The sequence below is a fragment of the Chiloscyllium plagiosum genome, chromosome 16, assembly GCF_004010195.1.
Source record: "Chiloscyllium plagiosum isolate BGI_BamShark_2017 chromosome 16, ASM401019v2, whole genome shotgun sequence".
NCBI classification, from domain to species: Eukaryota; Metazoa; Chordata; class Chondrichthyes; order Orectolobiformes; family Hemiscylliidae; genus Chiloscyllium; species Chiloscyllium plagiosum.
In genome coordinates, this window is record NC_057725.1 from 45,559,379 (window position 1) to 45,580,161 (window position 20,783).

The 20,783-nt window shown below is 40.2% G+C and overlaps 1 protein-coding gene across 4 annotated transcripts in view; it reads left to right on the forward strand.

Moving 5' to 3' along the window:
• Window positions 1–1,199: 1,199 nt before the first annotated feature.
• lsp1a (lymphocyte specific protein 1 a) overlaps window positions 1,200–20,783 on the forward strand; it is a 325,234-nt gene continuing 305,650 nt past the window's right edge. The window contains exon 1 of one of the 4 annotated variants that reach the window (XM_043705982.1): window positions 1,200–1,349. In XM_043705982.1, coding sequence (XP_043561917.1) covers window positions 1,279–1,349 — 71 coding nt within the window. In that variant the 5' untranslated portion in view covers window positions 1,200–1,278. The remainder of the gene's footprint in view (window positions 1,350–20,783) is intronic. The other 3 variants (XM_043705980.1, XM_043705981.1, XM_043705978.1) reach the window with 3 other exon arrangements.

A 20,783-nucleotide genomic window follows, 5' to 3' on the forward strand; every position in this document is an offset into this window, starting at 1 on the left:
CACAACTCCCTTCACCAGCTTTAAGCAATACTAGAAAACTTACAATACTTCAACAAGCAGAAAAAGATCCATTAGAAATTATTCAGAAATCAGTCTGTGAGGATTTGAAGCTCACTTTAAATAACAGTAATAGGAAGTTCTTCCAGCTACTGGACATATGTTTGATTATGTATATGAAAAAATGCAATTTATGAGAGCATCGAAGCCAAAATGACAGTGCTAGTCTTAAATCTGCATTACACCCTATGGGCATCATGAACTGTCTACCCTGTGCATAATACCTGCACAATGCTCACAAAGTGTCATTTGACATGAGTCAAGCTGGAAGTGTGCATGTGTGGCATGGATGCTATCTTGGTATCAAACAAACACCCATAGCACTGATACTATTCTGCCATTACTTAATTTGTAAACATTGGAAAGATCTATTGGAAAGCTACTTCCAAATTCTGTGTTTGGCAATGTGCCCCCTCACCCACTTCTACCAAATAGCACTCGTCAGTACACCTCTGACTCACCTTGAAGAACAGCAAATGTTGAGTTAGTACATCAACAAACAGGTATGTTTGTATGTAAATAAAATATCACATTCAGTGTGTGATCATCAGTTTTCCAAGTTTTAAAAGAATGAAGAAAGAGAAAGAAAGACCAAAGATTTCAGGCTGAAGGCCAGTCACTTACATACTCCTGCCAGTCTACAAACCTCCTACAGCTTTTACAATTGACTTTTAACGAGCCTCAGGATTTGTGGAAATTTGATGTTAAGTTGTTAAAGTAACAGGGCACCTAAAACATATCCTCACCCTACAGACAGAATAATGTATTGCTTGTCTGATGGTAAAGTAATCCTGTTATTATAATCTAGCATATCTCCTAACAATGAAATATAATATGAGAGGTTCATGGCTGTAGAGAAAGAGAAGTTATAAATACCCTTTAAAGAATTAGAGGCTTGTTAATTTGTTAAAGGTGATGTTTATATCAAGGACCAATCTCAAATGCTCCCGAATTTGTTTTGTTTTCAGGGATGTGAAGTTTGAGGGAGCCAGAATGCCAATATACTCCTGCCTAAAGGCCTCCTTGTTTGGCACAGCTGAAAGGAGGAAAGGCATTTCAGCTGGGTTTCTCTGTGACTGGCTTCCTGTTTGGAATGGTTTTGCTTTCTATCATTACAGGAAGCATAATCGTCAGCTAATGCTCAGCTGAATACTCAGACAGTGAAAAGCTGGGGTTTTGTGCTTTCCAAAATAAGGTGAAAGAAAGGAAGGGGAAGACAGAATGGATGATTTAGAACACCGACGTGAACTACGAAGACAGAAACGTGAAGAGCTTTGGCGTCAAGCAGAGAGGTACAATTTATTCATGTTTTGATTACAGTCTTTTTTTCTCTGCAGAGCAGTTTATACACATTGCAGAGACCTAGAGTTCAATGCAACTGAAGCATGAATAACTCTCAGTGACTGCATGCCCCCTACTTATTATTGTTACTAACATTTCTACAAGACCAAAGAATAAAGTTACACATTTACTGGTCTGACTGATTTTAAATTGATCTGAAATCTCTTGTGTGCTGTGTTATAGAAATCACTGACTGGGCAATATTACTTTCAATCTGAGATGCTGAGACCTGTAACCAATGAATGGAAAATATTTTAAGATCTTGAAAATTGAAGCTGTTATGGACAGTGGTAATGTTTGTTGAATTGTTTTAATTTATATGTTTAATGATACTGCAGACTGGCTTCCAGAACTTGTATACATTATTTGTGACTCCTGATGAATGGTCAGACAGTAGTACATACTGAATGCTGGGTGATCTGCAGCATGCAGTTATGGTGTTCATTTCTTTTAGAAGCAAGAGAGCACAACTTGTTACCTTGAACCCTTTCCGTCAAAGATTTCCTTTAAATTGAGAACTCTTATTGATGCTTGTGTTTTATAATTCCACCATGAAGGTCTAACAGCTTGAGCTGAATTCTGTAGATTACAAGAAATGGTAGTCAGCCTTTCATCCTATTGCCCTGCAGATATGATCTTTTCAGCTAACTGCTCAGTTCCCTTTTGAAAGCTACCAAATTCTCATGCAGTGCATTCTAGATCCTAATCAAGATCCACATTTTTCTACATATGGTTTTGGTTTCTTGTCAATCTCCTTAATTTGGTGTCCTCTGCATATTAGTCTCTAGCTATCTACTCTTTCCGTACCTGTTATGATTTTTAACAACTTGATAAGCACTCTTTTTAATATTTTCTAAGAGAGCATTGTCCCAGGCATTCCAATATGTCCAAATAATTAAAGCAATCATCCCTAAAACTCTTATACATGCTTTCTGCACCTCCTTTGATCCTTTCATAGTCTTCCTAAGGTCTGGTGCTCAGAATCCAATTGAAGTTGAACCACTGTCTTCCAATATTTCATCATAATGCCATTGAATTTGTTTTCCATGCCTCTATTTATAATGCTAGGAATCCTGTATGCCTTGATACCCACTTTCTTAATATTTCCATTGATAATTTGTGCACATATATTTCCTGGTCCCATTGCTCCTGCATTTCCTTCAGAATTGTACTCCTCCATATTCTTCCTACCAAAATGGAATAATTCACTCTTCACTACCTTAAATATCATCAACATTTTATCAACCTGTCTATACATGCATGAACAGATTTTCACTTTAATGACTGGTTATTTGATTTACAGAGATCTAATTGTCATAGTGTCATAGACTCCTAGAGATACATAGCATGGAAACAGACCCTTCGGTCCAACTCATCCATGCCTACCAGATATCCTAACCTAATCAAGTCCCATTTGCCAGCATTTGGCCCATATCCCTTTTAACTATTCCTATTCATATACCCATCTAGATGCCTTTTAAATGCCGTAATTATACCAGCCTCCATCACTTCCTCTGACAGCTCATTCCATACACACACCACATTCTGTGTGAAAAACGTTGTCCCTTAAGTCCCTTTTAATTCTTTCCCTGCTCACCCTAAATCTGTGCCCTCTAGTTCTGGACTCTACCATCCCAGGGAACAGACCTTGTTTATTTATCGTGTTTGAATAATGCTATCGTACCCGTCTCTACCACCTCCACTGGCAACACGTTCCAGGCACCCACCGCCTTCTGCATAAAAAACTTGCCACACATATCTCTCTTAAACTTTTCCCCTCTCACCTTGTACTTGAGACCCCTAGTAAATGAATCCCCCACTCTGGGAAAAACCTTCTTGCTATCCACCCTGTCTATACCTCTCATGATTTTGTGGACCTCAATCAATGCTCTGAGGATTCAATTGCTCTCTGCTGTCCATACCGGGTATACACTTCCTTCTTTTTCTTAACCAAAACCTCAATTTCTCTAGTCACCCAGAATTCCCTACACCTACCAGTCTTACCTTTCATCCTAACAGGAATATACTATCTCTGGACTCTCGTTATCTCATTTCTGAAGGCTTCACATTTTTCAGCCATCCCTTTACCTGCGAACATCTGCCCCCAGACAGCTTTTGAAAGTTCCTGCTTAATGCCGTCAAAATTGGCCTTCCTCCAATTTAGAACTTCAACTGTTAGATCTGATCTATCCTTTTCCATCACTATTTTAAAACTAATAGAATTATGGTCGCTGGCCCCAAAGTGCTCCCCCATTGATACCTCAGGCACCTGCCCTGCCTCATTTCCCAAGAGTAGGTCAAGTTTTGCAAATTCTGTAGTAGGCACAGCTACGTACTGAATCAGAAAATTTTCTTGTATACGTTAACAAATTCCTCTCCAACTAAACCCTTAACACTATGGCAGTCCCAGTTTACATTTCAACATTATTGTAAATGTTATGCATTAGTGCCTATCAATAGAAAGAGAGTTTCTCCTTCTGTTTATTCAAGTGTTGACAATATATGCATTCACATTAACAGTTTATTGATTCTACAATTTTGTTTGGATGCTTTGACTCATCAGGTTGGAAGGTAGGCGGAATGTTTTAGTGTTGTTCCCTTCTAGCCTTGAACCATTTATTTATATATACTAGTCAAAGCTACTAAATTTTAAAACAAAACAAGAATATTGGCCAGATTGTGATCATACCAATTGCAGATATTCTACTATGTTTGTGCTCGCCTTTCACCAGAGATAAAAGCATTTGAATAGTTCAAATCCAGATACAGAAATTAAGAAATAACTTTCATTCTTAGTCATTCTAAACTAGACAGACCTCAGTTGTCTAAATATCCAACTGAACACTTTTCACTGCAAAAGATGGGTTAGGTTTTATTGTAATATTCAAACCACATCCAGATTGAGGCTGTTAAATCCCTTCATTCAAATCTGTAAATAAGACAAGTGTCAGTACCTCTGTCAGTATTATCAACATCATGTGAAAATTTAAAATGTTGTAAGCTATTGCAATACAATCTACTTAATTGAAGCTTAAAGCAATGAAGACTCTGGAAATGAGAAAAGCAAGTTTCTATCAATTGCTGAAATTCATCAAGTTAGGTAAAAGTGAGGATTGCAGATGCTGGAAATTAGAATCAAGATTAGAGTGGTGCTGGAAAAGCACAGCAGGTGAGGAGCAGGAAGAGCAAAAGCCCTTCATCAGGACTGAAGACAGGGAGCCTCCGGGGTGGAGGCAGGACAGGTCATGAGGATGGTGCTGAGCTGGAAGGTTGGAATTAGGGTAAGGTGGGGGAAACGAGGAAACTGGTGACTATATATTGATGCCCTGGGGTTGACCTGTTCCTAGGTGGAAGATGAGGCGTTCTTCCTCCAGGCATCGGGTGGTGAGGGAGCGGTGGTGGAGGAGGCCCAGGACCTACATGTCCTCGGCAGAGTAGGAGGGGGAGTTGAAATGTTGGGCCACAGGGCGGTGGGGTTGTTTGGTGTGGGTGTCCCGGAGATATTCCCTAAAGCGCTCTGTGAGAAAGCGTCCAGTCTCCCCAATGTAGAGGAGACCACATCAGGATCAACAGATACAGTAAATGACATTGGTGGATGTGCAGGTGAAACTTTGATGGATGTGGAAGACTCCTTGGGGGCCTTGGATGGAGGTGAGGGGGGAGGTGTGGACGCAGGTTTTGTAATTCCGGCAGTGGCAGGGGAAGGTGCCAGGAGGTGAGTGTGGGTTGTTGGGGAGCATGGACCTGACCAGGTAGTCACAGAGGGAACGGTCTTTGTGGAAAGTGGAAAGGGGTGGGGAGGGAAATATTTCCCTGGTGGTGGGGTCCATTTGGAGGCAGCAGAAATGTTGGCGGATGATGCGGTTTATGCAAAGGTTGGTAGGGGTGGAAGGTGAGGACCAAGGGGGTTCTGTCCTTGTTACGGTTGGAGGGGTGGGGTTTGAGGGCAGAGGTGCAGGATGTGGATGAGATGCGTTGGAGGGCATCTTCAACCATGTGGGAGGGAAAAGTATGGTCTTTAAAGAAGGAGGCCATCTGGTGTGTTCTGGGGTGGAACTGGTCCTCCTGGGAGCAGATACGGCAGAGGCGGAGGAATTGGAAATACAGGATAGCAGTTTTGCAGGAGGTAGGGTGGGAAGAGGTATAATCCAGGTAGCTGTGGGAGTCGCTGGGTTTGTAAAAAATGTCAGTGTCAAGTCAGTCGTCGTTGATGGAGATGGAGAGGTCCAGGAAGGGTAGGGCGGTGTCAGAGATGATCCAGGTGAATTTAAGGTCGAGGTGGCATGTGTTGGTGATGTTGATGAACTGCTCAAGCTCCTCGCAGGAGCACGAGGTGGGACTGATGCAATCATCAATGTAGCGGAGGAAGAGGTGAGGAGTGGTGCCAGTGTAACTACGGAAGATGGACTGTAACACGAAGCCGACAAAGAGACAGGCATAGCTGGGGCCCATGCGGGTGCCCATGGCTACCCCTTTGGTCTGGAGGAAGTGGGAGGATTCAAAGGAGAAATTGTTAAGCGTGAAGACCAGTTCTGTTTGTCAGGGCAAAGGTGTACGTATCAATTGTTTGTTTGGATTAACATTATGAGAGCAGTTTCTTATAACTTGGTGCAGTTTCATTCAAAAATTGCTGTAAATTATTCTTTAAATCAGAACAGCCCTAAATAAATAAGATAAATGATAAATAAATTGAACAAATCACATGACCAACATGAGATTACCCAAGCAGGTGCTCTACACCCAGCTCTGAAATGGCAGGTCAGCCCCAGGTGGCCAGAAGTTGTCCTTCAGGGTAACCCTCAAGGCCTCACTGGTGAAGTGTGGCATTTCCACAGACATCTGGGAGTCATCAGCCCAACACCATCAAAGTGGAGGAGGAACATCCGGGAAGACGTCGAGCACCTCAAGACTTGCCGTCAGGAGAAAGCAGAAGCCTGGTGAAAACAGCTGCCACACCAATGCCCCACCCAGCCCTTCCCATGACCACCTTTTGCCCCAAGTATGGCAGAGTCTGTGGAAGCCGCATTGGACTGCACATTCACCATGAGAGTGGAAGAGTGTCACCCTCATCTGCGAGGAATCGCCAATGAAATAAATATAATCCACTTTTTAAAAAAGGTCTTGAACAGACTATTTTAATTCCCACATTGTGCTGTCTAATTGGAGATCTCATCATGTTCTTTTTTTATTTTCTCATGATGTAAACCTTTCAAAGCATGCTACCATTTATAAAGTATTTTAAAAATCTGCTCACTATCATTTAAAAGGATTTTATGAAATTGTTGTTGCTTCTAAGGATTTCCTTCCATTCATAAAATGGGAAAAGAAAGTGTGATGACAACAGAGAAAAATATTAGTAAGAGTCTGTATCTACTGCAGGTAATGTGATAATATTATTCAACTCTATTCCTGATCATACAGTTGCCTCAGCAGAGAAATCATTTGTTGAAGAGACTGATGCAATGTCCAGTCAGAAATGTTAGTTTCGGGCAACAGTCACCCAATCAAAATCTCTTTATACTACGTCTGTGTCCAACACTTCAGCTATGGCAAACTTCATAATGTTCCTGTGACCATCACATGACTCTTCCTTGTTGGCACTTCTTTCAGTTCCAGCCTTGATTACAATGGAACCTTCAGCATTTTTTCTGCTGTAGATATTTGTGTTCAATCATGATAGATTTGCCATACCATTGTATACTATAGCCTGAACTGATCAGTAATTTATTGAAATTGAAACATAGAGGGAACTAATGAAGATATTTATGTACTAGTACACAATCAGAAATTGACAGGCGGCACACTGCAATAACTAACATTGCAGTTGAACAGTTTCCCATAACATAATTATATGCCAAAAGGCCATCCTTGTCCTCCACAAATTCAGGGATTTGACAGATTACAAATGCCAAACCTGAAAATAGTGACAACTGACAGTTTTGCTAAAACCATAAAGAGTACTGGTCAGACCATAGGTGGAATACTTTGGAACAGTTTTCGTCACCTTATCTAAGGAAATATATACTGCTATTAAAATCAATCCAGAGAAGGTTCACGAGGCTGATATTAAATATGGAGAGATTGTCTGTCTTATTAGGAGAGATTGAATAGGTTGGGCCTATACCTGTTTAAAATTGAGAAGAATGAGAGGACAGCCTTAAATATTTCAAAAGATTCCTAGGGGAATTAACAGAATAGATGTCAATAGGTTGCTGTCCCTAGTGCGAGAGTCTTGGACCAGAGGGCATCATCTCTGAATAACGGTTTACACATTTAAGAGGGATGAGGAGGAATTTCTTCTCTGAAGGTGGTGAATCTGTGGAATTCTTTTATGCAGAGGGCTATTGAGACTGGGTCATTAAGTATATATAAGGTTGAAATAGACAAATTTCTAATTGGTAAAAGAATTAAGAGGTATATGGGGAAAGACAGGAAATCGGAATGGAGGATGATCAGATCACCTCAGAGCTTATTGAATGACAGAGCAGACTTGATGAGCTGAATGGCCTAATTCACCCATGAATATGTCTTATGGTCATATGAAATAACAGCAGATGATTCTCTATGATTAAATGAAATAGATGTTGATAAATCGAAACATGCTTTTATTGTGAAATTTCAGCATTTTGCCTTTTCGGAGGTAACATTTGGATAAGCCTGTATTTAAGTCTCTCCACTCCATAGTGACCATATCAATATTGCCAACAATACATCAATATTTGTTCACAAATGTCTGCCATACGCAGCACAGAGTTATCGTAAACCAGCTTCACAGGGGCATGTGAGTTTTCCAATGGGCTGTGCAGGAAACCAAGAAAATCTTTCCTCAAGTTTCAATTTACAATCGCTATTAAGCTGCTTTGAGGTTGAAGGGGGATCTTTGTACAAAAAGAATTGTCATCATATTCCTAAATAGGATATTTGATCCTCTCTGACTAACAACCTTTGAAAGAGATACATTTTCATCATTAGTTTTCGGTTTTAACTTTGATGACATAATTTGACCATACAGTGCTGGAGATGTTGGTACTACCAAGGCAAGGAAGCTGCAAAAGAGCAGTAGAACCATTGCTGGTGTGGCCTGGACTGTATGCTAGGCTTGTAAAAGCACAAGTTTACATGTGCTGTTTGCCCAAAAAGATGCCCAGTGGTTAGATTGTGACATCAGGTAGGCTCTAATAATGATGTGGTGCCTGATCTGTTATTTAGGCCAGGCTGATGTCATCTCTTAAACATTCAGCTGCATGAGGGGTCCCCACTAAAGCTGTTTAAAGTAATTTCTATGATACTTTCAAATTTTGAGTTTGATTTATTGCTACGGTGTGAATAGAAGTATTGTGTTATTAGAGAAATTGTGATTCAGTAAGATCTGGTATTTGACATTGCCAAGGAAACCAGAGAGATTTAAGGCCCTTATCAGTAGTAATTGAGACGAGAGGTACAGATCACTTGAGGCATGGCAGGAAGAGGAAGCACAAGCAATATATCAGGAACGTTGTGTGGAGAGAGAGTAGGATGAAGAGCATGGCCAAAGGTATACCTATAAACTACCTTCTGTGGAGAAAAGAAACAAAGTACTGTGGATACTAGAAATCAGAAACAAAAGCAAAAATTGCTGGGAAAACTCAGCAGGTCAAAGGAAGGGTCACGAAACCTGAAAAGTTAACTCTGATTTCTCTCCAATGATGCTGTCAGACCTGTTCTGTTTCCCCATGAATTTCTAACTTTGAATCTTCAGAAATTGCTGGAAAAGCTCAGCAGGTTTGGCAGTATCTGTGGAGAGATATTACAGTTAACATTTCAGGTCAAGATCTGGGGGACGATCACTCAACCCAAAATGTTAACTCTGATTTCTCTCCATGGTTACAGGTATGTTGGATTGCTTTAGGGTATATTTCATTTTTCTAACAAGGACTTTTTAAAAAATTTACTGGTGGGATATGGGCATTGCTGGATGGGTTAGCATTTATTGCCTGTCCTTAGGGAACTTTGAAATGGTGAAGGTGAGCGGCATTCGTGAGCTGCTGCAGTCCATGTTCTGTAGGTAGACCCACAATGCCACTTGGAAGGGAATTCCAAGATTTTGATCTGGCAACACTGAAGGAATGGCAATGTATTTCCAGTGCACTAATTCCCCATACTGTTCACTTCATTCTTTAAAGAGTGAAGCCTGAAAATCAACATGGAAAAATAATAAAAGAGTGAAAGCACTTATTCTCACTGGGAAACTGTGCGCTATGCAGACACTAATATTAACTCTTGCAAGTCACTTATAAACAAAAAGCTTTTATACTTGTGCTAACGTAGTATCAGCAGTCCTTCTAATTTTGCTAGGGAACATTATAGTCAGATCTGACTCTGTCAGCTACTGACATCCACACCATGTCACTTTGCAACATGACAGTATCGGTTAATGATGAATGACAGGAATTGTTTTGTAAGAGCTTCAGGGCCCTAAAACAACCTTTTTAATGAAATAATGATCTACACATCACTGAGTATAAACAGCACAGTATATGCAGTTGGAGACTGAAAACCACTACATTAGACTATAACAGTAAAACATCACACGAGAAATATTGAGTGAGTACATAGATATGAACTCTCAAAGAAGATAGATTAATCTTTACCCATGTAAGTATAAGTTAGAGCCTGGAGTATCTATGATTGCCATATATTGGAATATTTAATATTAATACATAATAGTGTTGCTTTGAAGTCGAATTCTGATGACAGGTCTTGAGTTTGCCTTCTCCTAGACCTACTTGCCTTGAATACAAACTCTCAGTAATGCACCAAATCACGCAATGAAAAAGGAAGAAAGTTGCTGAATTTGTGGGTAGAACCCATAGGTGAACCACGATCAATGGGAGAGCTGCACTTAGCAATCAACAGATGAAAAACACGAAAGCCTGCAGTTCTAATGGTATTCCAAATGGAATTGTCAAAGATGGTGGACTTTTGCTCACATCAAGAATCCATGCACTCATCATATGGATTTAAAAGAAAAATGAACTTACCAGCATGACCTCCCCTTCCACCTCAATGCTGGAATTTTCAGTTACTGTCAAGTAGGACAGTAAATCATGTGAAAACTATTAAGGTGATTTCCTATTGTTCATTGTAAGAAAAATTCTCAAATGCATTATCCAGAATAATGTAATCCCTGTGGCTGAGGAAACCTGCCCAGAGAGATGGAATGATTTTTATGATCTTTCTGACCCCCACCTTGCTGTGGCCAAGATAATTCCAATCAGGGGGCAAATAAAATAAAATGATGGTTGTGATTTGGCATGTGACCTGTGTCCCTCATGCTCCCACCCCATCCCCTCAGATATTATTGTCAGAGCAGCCAGAGTACTCAAGACAGACATTTCCATTGGGAAGGATGAACTGTATGCTCTCTATAAAACTCAGGAGAAAGTGAGGACTGCTGATGCTGGAGATTGGAGTCAAGAGTGCGGTGCTGGAAAAGCACATCAGGTCAGGCGGCATCCGAAGAGCAGGAGAATCGATGTTTCGGACATAAGCCCTTCATCAGGAAAGTGGGGTCAAGAGTGTGGTGCTGGAAAAACACAGCAGGGCAGGCAGGAGAAAGTGAGGACTGCAGATGCTGGAGGTCAGAGTTGGGAGTGTGGTGCTGGAAAAACATTCTGTTTTCTCAACATGCAAATGACCAGTGTTCCAAGGAAGAGCAAAGAAATTGCTTCAAAGTGACATTAATAACTGAGAAGAGCTCGCTACCAAAATGGCTACAACTTATCCATCAATCTGCATCAAGCTTTGAGTCATAGCATCTTAATAATGAGACAAAGCAAAGCAATAGAAGGGAGAGAAGGGAAACAAATTCTGCCCATTATTTTGTGAGACATCTTGCCCCATGTGTCTTATGATCATTGGGTTAAGAATTGGCCTGTTTAGTCACATAATCCATGTCAAAAACACTTGACTTTGTGGACCCTCTGGAGGTGACCAATCTAATGTGTTGGGAATTCCTGGCACTGTCCTGTAATGGGTGAGAGAAGATTCCATCTCTCTTTAATTTTCATAATTTCCATAAATTTTTTGAAGTATTCAGGGGAACAATATGTTAAAGAGGGTGTGTCAAACCTATTAGATCACTGGGGTGGGGGGGTTATAAAATCACTGGGCTTGGATTGGGGGGAGTTTATAAAAAAGAGGTGTGGACTGTCTATACTAGATACCTCAAGGCACTGGAACGGTACCATCAACACTGACCTGCACAAGGTTCTGTGAATCTGCTTGGAAGAAAGACACTCCAATACCAGCATCCTTGACCAGACTAATATTCTCAGCATCGAGGCACTGACCTCTCTTGATCAGCTACAATGGGCTGAGCACACTGTCCACATGACCGACATGAGAGTTCCCAAGCAGGTGCTGTACTCCCAGCTGTGCAATGGCAGGTGAGGCCCAGGTGGGCAGGGGAAGTGCTTCAGTGATACCCTCAAGGCCTCACTGATGATGTTTGACATTCCCTGAGACACCTGGAAATCACTCGTCCAACACTTGTCTTCCATCCCAGGAAGCATCCAGCACCTTGAGACTTGCTGTCGGGAAAAAGTGGAAGCCAGGAGAAAACAGCGAAAGGAGCATGTTGCCAAACCAATGCTGCAGTGTTCCCCCAACCACCTTCTGCTCCAAATGTAATAGAGCCTGTGGTAGCTGGATTAGTCTGTGAAGACACCTATACTAACTCTGAGAGTAGAAGAGAGTCATTCTCATCTGCGAGGGACTGCCAATGATGAACCCTATAACCTTTGGATGTCTGTCTCCAAAATGAAAAGGGCCACTTTTGTACTGCCCTCAGCACCCCCCCATCTCAATGGCATCACCTCCCCCAATCCACCCACACATACCCCCAACCCGCCAACACTGCTGGAAGTTCAGAGGCAGTGGTTCAGACTCACTCCTTATCCAGGGTCGAGAGTGTGGTGCTGGAAAAGCACAGCTGGTCAGCTGATGAAGGGCTTTTGCCTGAAACGTGGATTCTCCTGCTCCTTGGAGGAGGCCTGACCTGCTGTGCTTTTCTAGTACCACCCTCTTGACTCTGATCTCCAGCATCTGCAGTTCTCACTTTCTCCTTATTCCTCATCTAGTCTACCTCACCTCCTGCCTATTAGTTGCACTGTGCCACAAATGATGCCAGCAATTATGAGGGCAATTCCATGATTTCATGAATAAGGAACTGTGCTCATTGGGAGCATGGGCCAGAGATACCCTGCTGTAGTGATATAACCCTAGCTGTGGCCCTGAGTGTCCTCCATGGACCCTCTGTATTGCGATCATGTAAGTGTTTAATCTGTGCTCAGAAAAATGGAAGATTTTGCCTAGTGTGAGGGCCTGATCAGTGATCTAATCTGATGTTGGGCAATGATGTTGAAGAGGAGGACAATGATGTTGAAGAGATCTATTGAAAGATTCAAGGTGGAGAAAAAGGACTCTAAGGTTTTAGCACAGATGAAGTCTGTACCACTACAGCAGCAGCTCCTCCGGCAGGATGTACTTGGGGTCAGTACATTGTTCTTGTCCTTGTGTACTGGATTAAATCTGAAATTATTGCGGATCTAAACATGCACTTTGTCTGTCCTAAATGTCTGATGAAGAGAACAGCAAACAGACATAAAGCACTCTCACTTTGATCTGGCAGCCAAATTAAATAAAAGAGGATGGGAAAGGTTTACAATTTAAAATTGGATCCAGATTGCTTATGTTGTGCGGTTGCTGTGGATACTGGTCTTTTATTTGGAGTGACTGCAAATTTTAAACTCTGCAATTTTTTTTGCAACAGTTTTCTGAAATTATATATTCTACTAAACCTCATTGGAACCAGAATTTGGAACATAGCAATGCGGACAAAAGTCTCATAGAAACTTGCAGCAGATTCAGCAAAAGAGAACTACAACAAGTCCAGAAACAGAAAGGATTTTGTACAGGGTTTGGAAATTCATTCGAATCATGGCAATAAGTTGAAAGAGAGATGTCTAAAAATTAATGAGCTCCTGTTTGAGTCTGAGTTGATTCTTGATCAGTCCTTATCCAATCCATTTTCATACGTGGTGCTGCTCGCACTTGCTCCAGCTAACATCAGGACAGCCTGTACTTCCTTTTAAAGGACCAGCTTCACACATCAGGTAGAAGCTGCTGCTGACTGGCTGTGGTGCCTGTGACTGTAAACAGGAGCTCAACTGCTGTAGCACCAAGGAAGAACGATGGCTCCCACATTCATAGATATGGTAGTAGAAGCCTTTGAATTAATATTGATATAATAGCTGATGATCTTCTACTCTTGTGATGTGACATTTAGCTCCTATAATGTATGAATGAGATGAGTCACAAAGTAATGAAGAATTCAATGAACACCTCTAATAGCACCTGGCATTAACATATGTACACTGCGATGGCAGACATTTTCTAGCTAGCGTTTAAGCAATTTGAATATATTTGCTTCCCTCAGCATGTCATACTGCAAGAAGACTCAGGAAGATGGAGAATGTGACCATTAGGTCACATGGCAGGACATAGTGATAACACCGTGAGCATTTTCCTTTAAAACTATATCACATATCTGCTGCAACACAAAACACAACAGCCTTAGTCCAGGAAATTCGAAGGGCACAGGCTTTCTTATTACCAGGCCCAGGAAGCCCTTGACAAACACCCTCCAAAAGGGAATAAAGATAGTGGTCTCAACAACAGCCCTGGGAAACATGACTGTAAACTCCAGTCTCAGAATAAAGTCAGAAACACTCCCCACACTTCTTAATCACACAAGGGGTTTTGTAACATTGGCACCCGCCATCGTAGCATTATGTCCCATTGACACGTGAATTATGCATCAGGCCACCATAACAAAACAACTGTTCATGCTGGATACATCATCATCGATGAAAGACCTCAGTACTTTAAATGGAGTCTGACCTGTTCTATCATTTAAGGATACTCAAGGTGTTGAAATCAAAATAAACAGATTTCATTTTTAAAGTGATGATATTGAGCTTTGCTAGAAATCATTAACAAACAATTATCTCCAGAAATGCTGGAAACTGTCCTTTATACTGATATAGGCTGTCAACAGGAAACTGGGGTTTTATCCGTATAAAGCAAATCACCTATTTGCCTTTGCCTAAGGTTGCAACAAGATGCAAGCTGAGCAGTGAACTGATGTTCATGTTTGTTTCCCAAACTGATCCATTTCAGCCTGTTTTCTAACCACCAGCACTGCTGTGACATTGGTAGTTCAAAGCCAGACCAGTATAGTAGTAGGAGATTCTGATTGACAATCGGTGGTCAGCCATGTAAAGGTAAGGTCCAGGCTTCCATTTGTTTCCTTCAATAATTTTTGGCCAGTTCTCCCTTCAACTGTCTACTTCCTAAACCTCCCTGCTTCTCTACCTGCCCCTTAAGACATCCCCAGTTCCATGCCCTAATGCAGTCTACTGTGATTTAGTGAGTTTTTGTCTGCTTACTCTCCAGTGAAGCCCCAAGTAGCTTTAAAATATTTGAGAGGGCTACATAAATGTAAGTTGATGTTGTTAACAATCGACTGGAAAATTCTCTAGCTGCATGTCAGTGAAGTTCACAGTGAGCAACAAATGGTTTGAAATTTAATTACAGACACTGAGGAATGTCTACTCAAGGCTCTAATGTTTTGGCAGAACACTGCCTGAGATGACTTTCAAGATTGGATTAAAACTTTCTCACAATTTCACTCTGACCTTTTGATTTCTGTCAGGGATTCAGGGCTATTTGCACTGCCCAGACTTGAACTTAGAATAATCACAGCCCAAACAACTCCAGGCTATTACCATTTAGATATACCAAGTGCACATACTATTTGAGGCATTGTTGGCAGCTCTATTCACTTTACCTTGAGAGTAGGAAAGAAGTAGCAAAAGATTTTGTAATTAGAGCATCTTTCTTCTGTTCATCTTAACCCACTTCCAATGCTAATATGACTGCCACCTGTTGATGTGTCATTTATCAAATATTTAGCAGTCTGACTGAAATGTGACTCTTTCTGACCCTTTGATTAACAGCTGCCATTTAGCATTCAAATAGTAAATATGCCAAAAATGATTCTGATGTTTCCTGCTGCAGATACATCTGAAGTTAATGTTGTTGGTTGTATTTGAGGACAAAATTGCACATGCTTGGCAGTGGCAGTAAATGTGAACCCACTCTGAAGAACAGCCAAATCAGACACAAAACATTAACATTGTTTTTCTCTTCACAGGTGCTGCAGACCTGTTGAGTTTCTATGGCATTCTCTGTTTTTATTTAAGGCAAACTATTTATTGCATTATACAAGGAAATTATATGTCATATGTTCATATTCTTATTTAATAAGAATTGCAATCTTGTCTTTGGAAGCCCAATTTTTGTTCCAGCATTCTCAGTCTTTATGGCAGAGAATTTCTAATTTCTTCCTGAATGGTGTGGGTCACAAGATTGTCACTTTGTCTTTGATTCTCTGCATCAGAAAATAGATTGGCTGTATCCACCCATGCAAACTTTTTCTTTACAACAACATTCCAGGGGGTGTCACAGAATCATCAAACAAACTTTAACACATAAGAGATCAGAATGGATGCTCTGAAGGTTTGGTGATAAAGGTAGTTTTGAAGACTTGTCTGAAAGGAACAAGGAGTAGAAAATCAAAAGGATTACGGTGAGAATTGTAATTATAATTAGAAAGAAGCTAGAGTTGAAGCAGCAGAGACATCTCCAATGATTGCAGAGTGGAAAGACATTATAGAATTAAGGAGATGGGCAAGAGAAAGATTAGAAGACAAGGATTTTGTTTTAATTTGAGGCCTGGCATAGCCAGAAGCCAAAGTAAATCAATGAGCACAGAGGTGATTGGCAAATGGAACCTGGTGTGAATGAGATCAAGGGCAGTAGATTTTTGGATGAGATAAAGTTCACAGAAAATAGATAATGGGTGATTGATATTCCCTCACATGCCATGTTCAGGGAAAGGAGAAAATCAAAAGCAATGTATAGGATTCTGTTATGAAGAGTGGCATCTTTTTCTCGACCTGGCAGTACTTGGAGAAAAAGAAGCTGTTGCTACAGGAGTGTGGTAAAAAGGTATATAACTGATGTTTGGAAGGGGTGTGATGAGCAGGGGCAGTCTGTTACCAGCCTGGGATCTCCATATCGTAATGTAACAGTGTTGATGAAATACTGTTGTGCACCTGTATTAACAGGCTTTGAATGTGGCATGAGGACTTAGTACGGATCTGCCTCTCTTGAACCATTGACTAATGAGTTGTCTTTTTGAATTTCATTTTGCAAAATTACATTTTTAAAACTCAAACTTCTAACATTTCTACAAGTAAGCATTTTTGACTAACCGTCTTCTACTCATCAACCAATTCATGATGATGCACAATAATCTCTGCTGTTAGGTTTGGACATTTAGTCAGAAATATATCTTTTTACCCCTGAGAGCTGGAAGACAAGGTGAATATCCTGAGCGACCTTCAGCTGTCTCTGTAAAAGTGATCAGCTGTTTTTTTTTTTACGTAATATTAAGCAAAATGGTAAACCCAAGTCCTCTAGTGAAGGAAACCTCCTGCTCTTATTGGTTCTGGCGAATACATGCTATACCATTTGGTTAACTCTTAGTTGCTGTCTTAAAGGTCGATCAGCAAAACAATCTGTTCCGTGAAATGACTAACGTCCGTTCAAGGAAAAAAAATACTTTTCACTATTTTCAGGGTAAATGGGATGGGCAAACCTTCTAAGTTACATTCACATTCTGAAAATGGATGAAAACATGGGAGAAGGTAAGACTTTATTTCATTTTGTTCCCTAATTAAGAATTGAGACTGCAGAATTTTCAGCCTGTGATTTTGACGACTGAGATTTTGCAGAGCTCGGTCAGGGAGGTGTAGCACCCAGCACAAGTATCAAAATGTTACCATTCAATGGTGTAATTTCACCCCCAGTATTATCTGATGTCTGATGCATTTTGTCGACATTTGTTAAGCTGGTGATCAGCAACATTGGGCATTATAGAAAAGAGGATTTACATTGTTATGTGTTGAGACTGTCTCTTTATTTCAGAGTGAAATAAAGGGTGCCATGTGACCTGCTTGAACTTTGTCTGACCACAGAATTGTATAACATTGATGTTAAAGATTAGAGGAACGTGTATGTTGCTTCCTGGGAAAAAAAGGTGTAAATTATTTTCAAATGGGAAAAAGGCAGAAGCATCTATTTTCAGAGGGTATGTATTATTAGTCTCCAAAGTTGCCAAGGAGACTTCGAGAGAGAATAGCTGTCTTGTTGTTGGACTAGGGGAGTCTATTGTAATAAATAAGATATCACTTTCTGTACTTGTGCCACTACTTGCATGATAAAGGATATAGATACACATTATTACAGAGACTGTTAGGAAGAACTGATCTGAGATCTGGTCCTTCAAGATCCTAAGTTAGTCTTCCTCTAATCTTTGTAACAGGTACAGTGTGTTTATGGCACTCAGTCAGTGTTAATTCTTTCAGGCCCTTTCAGATCCATAAACACCATCTCCTCCTCAGCTATTTTTCTCATTACACAGTGGTTTTACATTTTTATGTTTATATAATTACATTTACCACTTCACCAACTCCCACAAGTTGTTGATTTTACAAATTCACTATTCTCCCTGAAAGTTTTTGCTGTGGGCTGTTCAGGATATGTCCTGCGTGAGGCTATGCAATTGACTTCACTCATGTGGTGTTCCCCAAACCCAGTCAGTCTAGTAAGGGTATTCACTTCTGTTGGAATAACCTGCTACTCATATACTCAACTTGCTGCATTTTCCAATGATAAAGCCAGTTGTCATGCCTGTTTGAAGTCCAGCTGGCTTCAACTAATAGGCGCTTTTACATTATTAATCCCACATGTCAAACAGTCTCACAGTTTCTCATTAAGGGTTAAATCAAAGTCACATGCCTCTGCCAGTCTTCTTAATCTCATCAAAAATCCTATTATGGATTCTCCTGGTTCTCGAATTGCTGAATAAAAATGACAACATCTCAGAATGAGAGAAGGTTGGGTCACGATATTCCCGAATTAAGCCCGTCAACTCTTGAAAGGTTTTAGTATCTGGTGCCTCAAGGAAAGTTAAGCTCCTAATAACTGAAAAAGCTGCAGGTCCACAATCTATCAGGAGAATTACTTGTTGCTTTTCATCTGTTCCAATGTCATTGGCCCTGAAAAATATCACATTCTTTCCACATACTGGATCCAGTTTTCAACAGGGTCAAACGAGTCAGGTTTCCCAATAAACAGCATGATCCCTGAAATGCTATCCCCCAGCTCAAAGACAACTGCAAGTGAGTGTCTTCAGGACCGTGCTTTTCTGTCATTACCACTCAAATAACTCCTTAGAGGCTGATATCCTGTCACCAAGCTACCCTTTATTTATGCGTGGAAAGTCTTTGACATTGGTCCAGCTTCCTTAGAGCGAGCTCTCAGTGTGAACAGGATGTCTGACACTCCTCTTTTCATCTGTTAGCCAGGACTCCCAGATTGGACCAGTTTTACAGCCTCAATCAGGGAACTCATATTCTATGAGGTCCACCTGGTTAACCTCATTACAATAACAACAGGTAGTTGGCTTAGACTGTCTTCCTGATGATCTGATACCCATAGTTCTCTTTGAACTGAGGAAACTTAATCGCCTGGATCTCTTTCACAGGAGCCATTGTCCTGCCACAACAGGCAAAGTTTTTTCACAGTAGTCTGAATCAATGGTCATTGCCAGCCTCTTCTTTATGGTAGCTTCCATGAAATTGTATTCGTCATAGACTCAGTCTATGTTAGTGGAGTTTTGTTTTCAATTTAATCGTAGATCTGTGCTAAAGTAGATAGATTTTTACTTCAACTTTTCATTAATTGGGACTTAACTGTTTGCCTTCAACAAATGATCTACTAGTGAAGCCAACTTATTTACGTTTTCAACCATCAGCTGAGGATTTAGTCTGTTTATGAGATCTCTAATGTTATTGGGATTCTCCCATGGAGGATAAGGAGGTCAGTTACTCGACTTAAATCTGTCCCTTTTCAGTCAGTTCTGCCTCTAGTGTCAGACTTCAATTTGTCAGAAATAATTCTTCACTGTGCTGGGTTGCAATCTGACTCAGTTCAGATACACATGCTTCAATTATCTCAATTATGTTGTTCATTGGCTGTTTCCTTTTCTTGTTTTCTCTTGCAAACCTTTCTGGGTTTTGGAATTTGAACTCTCTTCAGTATTGATAGCAATTGAAAATATTTCCATCAAACCAGTATAGTCACAGCTTGACATTTTATTGATAACATGAATCAACTTTCTAATTCCAACAGAACTAATCTTAACAGATATTGTTTGTTTGTTTTGGTTCCATCATGAGTTTCCAGAACCCTAAAAAGCCTTCTACCAATGCTTTCTTGTCTAGCTTTTCTTTGACTTTGAAGTCTATCTTTTATCTTTATAACGATATTAAGGTTATTACATGCGTTTATACATAAGTAAGTATTCTTGATTGTGAAGTGAAAAGGTTTTCTAGTATTTGGTATCTCCTGTAGCATAGCTTTCACATTAAATACAATGTATCTTAGACCATGCGTAGTATTTACGTTGGCTATAAACTACTTTCTCAACCAAACCTCTCAATCTAGCAATATTGTAACATTCGTTCCAGTGTCTATCTCAAAATTCTTGAGATACCCATTAGTCTAAATATCAACCTGCCAACATTCTAGGTCATTGAGTTTCCCAAGGAAATATTTTATTTGTCTTCTACTGAAGATTGTCCTACTTCATTTACCTTTGTGTGGTTAGTTCTTTTGTCTTTTGCTTTTCTGTAGCTATGTCCTGCTTCAGCATATTTATGATCTGATGTTAGTCCTGCCTTTTATGATCTGATGTTATTTGCCTACCACATGCTTTTATGCTTCTCTGTTTAAGAATTTAAAATATTCTTTTAGTTTCCAATGCCAAGTTTGAATTTGCCTCTTAATAATGATTTATGTTACTTCCAGACCTACGCTTTGCTCATCTGATTTGCTTTTCTCGAGAGTGCTGTTTTCTTTGAAGTGTAATAAATCTGACAAAAAATCATCGGAAATGCCTATACTAGTTTAGATGTCCGTGCATTCAGAATTTATCTCACCATAGTCATACCCCTCTGCCTGTCTTTTAAGACCAGTAATGAAAACATCTCTGGATTCCTTTGGATGCTGAACACCTCTGTTAAACTTTGTTAATTGAGTTTGAAATAATTGTCAAAGGGTTTTAATATCTCTTAAAATATCTGTTTTTTTCTTTTAGCTCTTTAGCAAATTATAGTGCTCCCAAATGTAAGCAGATGTGCATTTATTTGTTC